The sequence below is a fragment of the Pteropus alecto genome, unplaced genomic scaffold (assembly GCF_000325575.1).
Source record: "Pteropus alecto unplaced genomic scaffold, ASM32557v1 scaffold392, whole genome shotgun sequence".
Taxonomy (NCBI): Eukaryota; Metazoa; Chordata; class Mammalia; order Chiroptera; family Pteropodidae; genus Pteropus; species Pteropus alecto.
In genome coordinates, this window is record NW_006431933.1 from 1588670 (window position 1) to 1599547 (window position 10878).

General features: G+C 41.3%; 1 protein-coding gene across 5 annotated transcripts in view; it reads left to right on the forward strand.

The window, feature by feature from the left end:
• Nucleotides 1–7121: 7121 nt before the first annotated feature.
• The window catches only part of ARAF (A-Raf proto-oncogene, serine/threonine kinase), an 11059-nt gene continuing 7302 nt past the window's right edge, over nt 7122–10878 (forward strand). For 3 of the 5 annotated variants that reach the window (XM_025043391.1, XM_015585565.2, XM_015585566.2), the window contains exons 1-6: nt 7204–7268; nt 8592–8746; nt 8903–9006; nt 9797–9899; nt 9986–10143; nt 10213–10311. In XM_025043391.1, the coding sequence (XP_024899159.1) occupies nt 8651–8746; nt 8903–9006; nt 9797–9899; nt 9986–10143; nt 10213–10311 (560 nt within the window). In that variant the 5' untranslated portion in view covers nt 7204–7268; nt 8592–8650. Of the gene's footprint in view, nt 7269–8591; nt 8747–8902; nt 9007–9796; nt 9900–9985; nt 10144–10212; nt 10312–10878 lie in introns of all 5 variants that reach the window. The other 2 variants (XM_006906908.3, XM_006906911.3) reach the window with 1 other exon arrangement.

Here is a 10878-nt window from a genome sequence, read left to right on the forward strand (position 1 = left end):
ACAGAAATAAGTTAAAAGAATGGGATCAGATACACTGTGCTAATACTGTGTCATACAATGTAGATTTCAGAGCAAAGAATATATCACAGAAAAGAAGGTCATTTCATAATGATAAAACAGTCAATTAATCAAGAAAATATAACAATTCTAAACATGTATGCACTTCATAACATTGCTTCAAAATATATGAAACAAAAACCGATAGAACTGCAAGGAGAAATAGAGATTTTAATACCTCTCTTTCAAAGGCTAATACAACAAATATAAAATAAACAAGGATATACAGTAGTAGAACAATACTATATTAGTTTACTCAAGCTGCCATAACAAAATATTACAGATTGGGTGGCTTAAACAACAGAAATTTATTTTCTCACAGTTCTGGAGGCTGGAAGTCCAAAATCAAGGTGTTGGCAAGTTTGGTTTTTCCTGAGGCCTCTCTCTTTGGCTTACACATGGCCACCTTCTTGTTGTGTCTTTGTATGGCCTTTTCTCTGTGTGTGCTCATCCCTGGTATCTCTTCCTCTTCTTATAAGGACACCAGTCCTATGGGATTAAGGCTCTACCCTTATGACCTCATTGAATCTTAATTGTCTCTTTAAAGGCCCTATCTCCAAATATAGTCACATTGGGGATTAAGGCTTTAACATATGAATTTTGGGGAACACAATTTGGTTTATAACAACACTACAAACCAGCTTGACCTGATTAATATTTATAGAACAGTCCACCCAACAACAGCAGAATATCTTCTTCTCAAGTACACATGGAACATATATCAATATAGACCACATTTGGGGTCATAAAAGAATCTCAATAAATTTATAAGGATTAAAGTCATACAAAGTATGCTCTCTGACCAAAATGAAATTGAATTAGAAACCAATAACAGATGAATCTACTATTGTAGTTGGAGACTTCAACACCCCTCTCTCAGAAATGGACAGATCCAGCAGGCAGAAACCAATAACAAGAAGAAATCTAATAAATTTTAGCTAGATTAAATGAAAATATATCAGAATTTGTGGAATGCTGCTAAAGCAGTATTTAAGGTAAATACCTATATTAAGAGAGAAGAAAGATCTCAAATCAATGACCTCAGCCTCCCCATTAAGCAGCTAGAAAAAGAGGAGCAAATTAACCCCAAATACACAGAAGGAAGATCAAAGTAGAACTCAATGAAACAGAAAACTGGAAAAAATAGAGAAAATCAATGAAACAAAAATCTGGTTATTGAGATCAATAAAACTGACAAACCTCTAGTCAGACTGATGAGGAAAAGAAGCACCACTTACTAAAATCAGAAATGAAAGAAATAACATGACTACAGATTCTACAGATATTAAAAATGATAAGGGAATATTATGAACTACTTTATGGCAATACACTTAACAACTTGGATGAAATGGGAAAATTCAACCAAGGCACACCCCAGAAGATAACCTGAGTAGCCCTATATCTACTAAAGAAATTGAAATTGTAGTTTAAAACGTTCCTACAAAGATAATTCCAGGCCCAGATGTATTCACTGGTAAATCTACCAAATATTAAGGAGAAAATGATAACTTCTACACAAATTCTTCCAAAAATTTGGAGAGATAGAAATACCTCTCATTTCATCCTATGGGGCCGGTATTACCTTTACACCAGAATCAGACAAAGACATTACCAGAAAAGAAAACTATATACCAATGTCCCTTAGTAACAGAGATGCAAAAATTCTAAACAAAATTTTGGTAAATCAAATTCCATAACATTAAAATATGTATTTAGTCTACAGCCATGCTACCCTGAACAAGCCCAATTCCATCTCATCTCAGAAGCTAAGCAGGGTCGGGCCTGGTTAGTACTTGGATGGGAGACCACCTAGGTGCTGTAGGTGTAAAAAATAAAAAAATAAAAGATTGTAAGCTGACAAGGTCCTTGCAATCTGTGAGGTCAACTACAAAACATTTTTCAAGTGTTGAACGGAAAGAATCGTCAACCCAGAATTTTGTTATCTAGCAAAAATAAAATAAAATAAAATAAAATATATATTTATATTATACATTATAATACATTATACCAAATGGGTTTTATCCCAGGAATGAAGAATAGGTTTAACATTTGAAAATCAATCAGTTTAATTCACCACAATGACCACAATAACAAACTAAAGAAGAAAACCCTATGATCATTTAAATTGGCGCAGAGAATCTTTTCACAAAATCTAACATTCATTCTTGATTTAAAAAAAAAACCTCCCAGAAAATTAGGATAAAAGAGAATTTCATCAACTTTCTGAAGAGTATTTGTGAAAAGGAAAGGGAAGGAAAGAAGGAGACCTTCCCAAGGTCATAGCACTGGTTGTGCTAGGTACCTGCAGGTCACCAGAATTGCTAAAACATCTGTCAATGCTGGGACTGAGAATTCTAAAATGAAACTAGCCTTCATATTGGATTCTATGGGATGTTTAATTTCTTGCTGTCTGGGCAGTGTCCTTGAACTAGAATCATACAACAGGTTCTGCCAAGGGACGTAGATCTTTGCTTTGATACTTTAATAATATCAATAGCAATGATAGTGACAACAGGAAAGCTAATAATTACTGCGTAGTCAGTGTATAGGCATTATGTAAAGTCTGATATAGATTAGTTCACAGAATCTTACAACAGCCCTATGACAGAAGTATTTTTAAAAAATGTTAAAGTTAAGGAAACTGAGACATGGAGAAGGGAAACAACTCCTCCAAGGTCACACAGTTACTTTGCCAGACATAGGGATACTCACACACTCTAATTAGACAAGTGATCAAGTCCTAAGGCATTCTGGGTAACTTCAGAATTGATTTTCTCATATCACATGATGGTACACAACACTTACATGAGTGGAACAAAAACTGTAAGGAATTATTTTATACACACAAAGGACTATATATAATATGTGTATCGCATCAAGAATAATATAGCAAAGACTACATGTAGGTCATTTTTCCAGAAATAGTGAAAATTTATTTATAGTAGATTTGTCTGAAATCTCATTTACAGTGGTTTTGTAAATCGAATAGAGATTTATCAAATATGTGTGACGTAGACCAACAGATACTAAACCTTTTTTTCACCTATGATGGGTCTGTGGGTCAGTGTTTATGTGCTTGGAATAAATGTTAACTTTGAGAAAATCTGTACCAAATGCATTTCTGGTGAAAACCAAAAGTAGACATTTCAGAATCACTTCTTTTGGGTACATTACTTTCTGTTAAATTAATTAATTAATCAAATACTTTAAAAAATCATTGAGAACCATATTGAATTATTATCCCTACTAAGGGAGCTACCAGGAAGGGGCAGAGGTGGTTGTCACTGTCCATGGCATCTCATTGCTCAGTTTGTAGGTTTATATTGATCCCTTTGCTTGACTATTAAATATTTTCACACTTGACTTTTATTTCTAAGAAATAATCATACTCACCAAAGGATTTCCTCATCAGAGTAAAATTTTTTTCAGAGTAAATTTTTAATAAAAAAATTACAGGACTGTTATTTGGTTAGTTCGTCTTTTTTTCTTTTTCCCTCGGCTTTATTGAAAAGTAATTGAGAATTTTTTTTTCTATTCGTCTGATCTTTGGGTTTGGAAATTGAAAATATACAAATCTGCATTTTTAATTTTATGAAAACCTGGAAGTATCATATATAGCAAATAATGAACTTCTAAAAAATTAATCGGAAACAAAAAAACTCTGGTTTAATGTTTTTGTTGTTGCTGCTGTTGCTGTTTTTACCAATTTGGGATCACAGGGGTAGCAAATTCAAATTACTGTTCAATGCATTTTGTTAGGAAAGATTTTTTAATAAAGACTGTTAACAGGAATGTTTAGGTTCATTTACTTGTAAATTTCCTACACTCTGACCCCAGTGTTGTAGATTAAAAATCTCTTCAAGGAATATTCAGACATGGAAACTTCCAGTCTGTACTTTAGATGGAACAGTTAATTCCATTGGCTGGGAAGGCCCAAAGCCCACCTCCCGTGCATAGCTATTGGTCTGCCAGTTGCTCCTCGGAGTTACAAACTCCGCGGTCTTCTTACTCGAAACGCCGAGGTGAAGTAGAGCCCATAAATGCCCATGGCATCCCAAAGCCCGCCCTCCATTGCATTGCCATTGGCTGACCTCGCTGTCTGTTGGCGGCCTGGAGTGCAAAGTGGCTCCCTTCAGACCGCAGCGGTGGCCTAGAGGAGCCGATAGTTGAGGCCAATGAGTTAGACCAGTGGGGTGCCCAGCTTTGTCTTGGTCTGTGCGCTGTCAGCTCTCACGAAATGGATAGCTGAGAGGGAGGCTGTACGGTGGCCTCGCATACGTAGCGTTCTCCAGGTGGTGGCAGGGGCGGGCGAGGGCGGTGGCGTTTTGAAATGGGGGTGGCGGGTTTAGAGGAGAGCCTCAGGTGCGCAAGACTCCTCAAAGTGGTGCACGTGGCCTGCGCCTTTGTTCATACATTTTTTACCAAACTTAAATTGCCGGAACCCTCTCTCTGTCCCTCCGGTTAGGGCTGCCTGAATCTCAATTTGTTCAGCTGTAAAATGGGTAGGATTACAACGGCAGTTAGTGATCACTTCAGATTTTTACGTTTTCCAGGCATGTTTCTAAGAATTTTAAATCAATAATAAAGCCAACAACTACTTAAAAATCATTTAAAATTTATAGGTGGATAATTTCGAGGGGAATGTCAGAAAACCATAATCAGCTAGTTCAGGTTTTAATTTTTGTTTTTATACATGGTATGTCTGGTGGTTTTAATGTGATGATGATGATGATGACGATGATGATAACTCAAATCACTTTAAAAGCCTTCAGGGCTTGTCAGGTACCTGTAAAGTACTTGGTTGAAGTAGTGCCAGTTGGGATGGGTTTGGAGTGAGTGAGCCCTTGAGGGAGAAAGCATTGCCCTTGAGTGAGCCCTGGCCACCCTCCACACTCCATCTCTCCACACTCCATCCCTCCACCGGGCATGTTGGCTTTTGCTCAATTTTTTGTAACTATTCAATGCAGCCTAGAAATTAAAGTTTTTAAACAAATAATATTCAAATGAATTTAAATTTAAAATGCACTCCCCCTACCCCCCCAAATTATATTTTCTTTTGGCAAGCATTTTGGAGCCTGTCACTGAGCTCTAACAGTTGTTCCTGACCCTACGTGGCGCCAGGGCTCCTGCACTGGAAGGTGGGGATGGTGGCTCCAGGGATTGAATTTCAGAAAAGAGATTTTTTGAAAAAAAAATCTATAACCAATAAGAATTTGTAAGAAATCAAAATGTTTAAAATTATGTTTGAAGCCATTTTTTTTTTGCCATGCATTTTTTTCAGTAAAAAGTTCAGTGAATTTTGATAAATGTATATTGAATTGTCCAGTCATCTCCAAAAGTTCTTCATGCCCTTCTCAGTAATTTTCCTGCAAGACAACTAGTCTGATTCCCTTCACTATACGTTAGTTTTGCCTGGCTTAGAATTTCATACAAGTGGAATACGGTATTTCTCTTTTGTGTCTGGCTTCTTCCGCTGGACCTTAAGTCTGTAGGATTCATAGAAACATGAAGTAGTTTTTTGCCTTTCATTGCTGAGTAGTGTAAAAAATAATATAAATGGAGCCACTTTAAAACGGAGTCAGAGCTGCCATCCCAGAGGAATTGCCTTGCACACCTTACTCCTCAAAACTTTGGAATGTGTAAACTGGGCAAAATAACCTTTGGACTGGACCTAAAGCAGCATTGAATCCCAAACAATTGTTTGTAAAGATAACATGAAAGCAGATATTATGACTAATGGACTGAAAAGTTAAAAATATTCTTTATAATTAGCATCACTATGTTAACTTATCTGCACTTATAGAAATGCCTTCCTTCTATTGATGTAATTGTTCCCCTTCCCTTTCTCATAAACACCCCTTGAATTGCCTCCTAATCGGAACACTATTTGGGCTTCTGCCTGAATCAGTACTTTCTTAATAGCTATTCTTTATATCTCAAATAAATGCTTTTTGCCTCTCACTTTGGCCTTATAATTTTAGGTTAACAGTAGTATTCCAGGATCCCATTGTTATGTTTCTTTCTCAATTCTTTTGTTATTGGACACCTGGTCTATTTCTGTTTGTTGTTGTTGTTGTTATAAAGCTAATATAAACATTTGAGTACAATTTTTTGCATGTATATATTGTTACTGCATGCTGTGACCAGCTCACCAGAGCTGATTTTGTGACTGTCTTCTCAACTCTGGTTCAGTGATGTCATATTAGCAGCTTGAAATAAGCCATGGTGGCAAACGATACAAATTAGAGCTTTTTCCTCTGGACAGCTGGTTGTTAAACATTTAACACACCACTGGACATGTCTTAATTTCTCTGGTGTAAGTACTGAGGAGTGAGACTGCTGGCTTGCATAGTATGTCTACGTTTAACTTTACAGGAAGCTACCAAACTGTTTCCAAAGTGGTTGTACCATTCTACACTCCCAATAATAATGCATGGAAGTTCCAGTTGTTTCACATTCTCATCAATATGTGGTATTCATTGTCAATCTTTTTAATTTTAGCCACTGAATGGTGAAGATCCGAATAGAAAAGGGACAATGGGAAATGGAGGTTATATGACAGACGAGTAAGCAGAACTTTCGACTCTCTCCTTATAGGCAGAGAAAGCATGTAATAAATACAAGTGGAAGCATATTGAGGCCCCCTCACCTAGGCCCGCTCACCTAGTGACCTTCCTCTGATCCTTCCTACTTCATTACAGAAGGATGCTGAGGCTCCAAATTAGAATTGGAAAATGTTGCAGATATTTGGTCTGATTCCAACCCATTCCAAAGACAGTAAAACGGAGACCCAGGAAAATCCCAAAGGGCTACTTAGGAACTCCAGGTCACTGGAGCAGAAAGGGCACTTAAGGATTCCCCGCCCAGATTCAAGAACCCCTAATGTCAGCCCGAAAAAATTGCCTTGCTTTATGCAGCCACGGTAAGATTGGGGTTAAAGCCCATGCCACGCAAGTCTCCGCCTGCGCGCGACTCTCAACCTGCGAATTTGCCCCAGACCCTGACGTTTCAGGTAGCCCCTCCTAATCCGGAACACGGCCCACATTCCGCCGGTCCTGCCTTGACAGGCGTGACCCTAAGCCAATAAGGATGGAGGGCTGAGCCCGACGGAGCCAATAGAGAAAGCCCGAGGAGTGGTGGAGGCAGACTCTACGAGCAAACAAGAAGACAGGCCCAAGATGGAGGCGGCGGCGGCTGTTGCTGCCTGACAGGTGAGGGTGGGCCCAGCAGGGTAGGTTTCTGGAGGGACCGTCCAGCACGGGCAGGGAGCTGGGGCTGAAAGCTTAGCTCCAGGGTGGCCGCGCATGGACCCCGACGCCCCCTGTCCGGAACTGGAGGAGTGGTTTGACCCGGGGCAAAACCATCGTCCACAGCGGGGGGTAGTGGTGGATAGACAGAAATAGGGGTGCACGGCTGTGGGGGATGGTTTCGCCCGCCTCGTGTGTAGGACGCCTGCGCAGAGCTGGAAGGCCTTCGGAAGGTGGGGCGGGGCAGGGCCGAATGGAGCTTGGGCTGTGGTGTGTTGTGCCCAGATCCCCTCTAAACCCCCTTAAGGTATCTGATGACTCTTCCTTACCAACAATGGGGAGTACGTGGAGACACAGCTTACTACTCGTTTTCCTATTCTGTATCAGTGTCTGACCCACTAGGAGAATATTTGAGAATTCCCCCGTTACTCTTCCTTAACCCTCCCCAGCCTCCTTCCATTATCATCAGAAATATGTCTGTGTCCCTTTCATTACTTGTCAGGGAGAATTTTGGAGCCTCCCTGCTTTACCCTCATTCATCTCACCTCAACAGTGACTGGTGATGCACCATTACCCTCCTTTTCCCCATAACGATGTCTGCTGACCACCATTATCTGTTCTCTCCATTACAGTATGTAGTGACCTCTGTTACATCTTCCTTCAGCATAGTGTCTGTTGAGCCTCTGTGAAATCCCGATCACGGTCTGGTGGCTCCCATTAGCCAACTAACAGTCTGTGAGCCTGTCATCATTACAGCCCAGGGCTTAGGGATGCCCACAGTGTCCTTAAGAACACCCTGGTGCAGTTCCTATTTCCCCCAAACTGTGGGCAATATCTGATGTTCTTTTATTCACTCCCCTTCTCCCTGTCTGTGACTCCTCCCTCAGCACAGTATCTGATAACCCCCTTCTCCATTATAAAGCCACGGCACTGTTCCTGTCCATAATGTTCCTGACACACCCCAGTGCACTGTGTGCTGACTTCCCCATTAGCCCCCAGTAAAGACTTGTGTTCTCCTATGCCCTCAAGAACAGTGTGTGCTGTCTCTCATTGTGTTGTCCTACCCCCACTTGGCCCCATGCAGTTAATCTGAGATCTTGGCTGGGCTGAGTGAAGGAGGAACTAGATCCACTTCAAGGTGTTAACAGGCTCCCTTGGTCTGCTGTGTGGAAATTAGGCTACTGGGGGTGACGTAGAGCCTGGAGATTGAAATTTATTTTTTGTCCCCTGCTACTGTGCTTCCAGACTATCATTATCAGATCTCTGAATTCCTCCTCTGTCTTCTAGGAGCCCCATGGCACCTGCCCAGCCCCACCTCAGCCCGTCTTGACAAAGTCCTAGGCTCCATGGAGCCACCACGGGCACCCCCTGCCAATGGGGCTGAGCCGTCCCGGGCAGTGGGCACTGTAAAAGTGTACCTGCCCAACAAGCAACGCACGGTGGTGAGTCTCATGGGAGCAAAACTGGCAGGGGTGCAGATGGACCCAGTTGTAAATCTTGGATCAGAAGGATAACTAAGGCTGGGAGGAGGCTTTTGCTGAGGGATGGGAGAGTTGGCTGGGGCCTCTGTTGGGTACTGATCCCCCACACCTGCACAGGTGACTGTCCGGGATGGCATGAGTGTCTATGACTCTTTAGACAAGGCCCTCAAGGTACGGGGTCTCAATCAGGATTGCTGTGTGGTCTACCGGCTCATCAAAGGGTAAGTGTGGCATACCCTTCACCCCCAACCAACAGGTGCCCAGCCTCCCATCTTCTCCTCGGAGTCATCTGACTCCTTCTTTACTCTGTCGCAGAGTTACCATTAGTCTTCCCTTAGTTTAGTGAATCCGTGAGTCCATCCAGCTTTTGTTTCATTACTTCATAAGTTTGTTGGCCTATAAGGTCAACAACTTACTCTGCTTGGCCCTCAGGTCTTCACTCTGCTCCATCACCTCCCAGAGTTCATCTATTTCGTTCTTTCACTATTTCATCAACTTGTCAGCTCTCTCCTACCTCCACTTTCCCATTCTCTGTCTGCTGAGTTGGGTCTTGCTGACATTTCATTTATCCCTCTGTTCTGGGGTTCCTTAATTTTTTAATTCAATTCACATATTGATTTTTATTTGTTTCAGTGCCTCATCAGCCGTTTTTTCGGGGGCTTGTTTAGTTTTTTCATCATCTCATTTGCTCTTCACTCTGAGATTTAGTTGTTTTTTCATCATCTCATTTGCTCTTCACTTTGTGATTAAGAGCATGGACTCTTCACACTGTCCTGCCACTCACAATCCCTTGTGGCTTTAGGCAAATCACTTTCTGCCCCTGAACCTCAACTTTCCTATGTGTAAAATGGGGGCAAGGATAGTAACTAGTTCCTAGGGTTACTGTGATGGGAATGAAACATGCCAGATATTACTCCATGGATGGCAGACTTGGAGGGACTTTTAGGAGTTCCTTGCCTCCCCAGGGCCCCTGTCTGCCTTTCCACTCACTCCTTTCTGTGCCTCCTGCAGACGAAAGACGGTCACTGCCTGGGACACAGCCATTGCTCCCCTGGATGGCGAGGAGCTCATTGTGGAGGTCCTTGAAGATGTCCCACTGACCATGCACAATTTTGTGAGTGCAGGGTGTGTAGTGGGGGCAGACCCTGGGCATTAGGGGAGGGTCCTTGACCAGGCCTCAACCTTCCTGCTTTGTGGCAGCAGGTACGGAAGACGTTCTTCAGCCTGGCATTCTGTGACTTCTGCCTTAAGTTTCTGTTCCATGGCTTCCGCTGCCAAACCTGTGGCTACAAGTTCCACCAGCATTGTTCCTCCAAGGTCCCCACAGTCTGTGTTGATATGAGTACCAACCGCCGACAGTGAGCCTGGCCTGGGGATTACAGACAGCTCACCCTTGTCCCTTTGCTCTATACCTTAATACCCTCAAGGTTCTACCACAGTGTCCAGGATTTGTCCGGAGGCTCCAGACAGCACGAGGCTCCCTCAAACCGCCCCCTGAATGAGCCGCTAACCCCTCAGGGTCCCAGGTACAGATGCCTTAGCTAAAGGGCTGCTGTCAGGTGAGGAAGATCTGGAGGCCCCTTTAAACCACAAGCCATTCTTTATTCATTTGTTTACTTGACAACATTTGTTGAACACCTACAAGTATGAGTAAGGACATGGAGCTATGGGACCTTGGGAAAGTCACCTAATCTCTCTGGGCCTCAGTTTTCTCATCTGTAAATGGAACAATGATACTTTTTACCACATAGGGTTCTGGTGAGGATTAAATGAGTTAAGACATATCTGTTGCTTATAACAAGATCTGGTACAGAGTATAAGTTCTTATTATTAACTATAAACATATATATGTATATATGTACATATATGTAAAAGCATATAACTATTAATTCTTCCAGTATAATGATGCTCAAGCCTTCCCATTTTTAAATATATGTATTTAATCATAAATTCCCTTTTATTTTTTATATCAAGTATTATAATACTGTAGTATTTCTATGTTAAAATATATTTTTGCTCTAATATATAAGTTTATAAAATACATGTTTTATATATCTATATTATATATTTTTATTATCTCTGTATTTGTATAT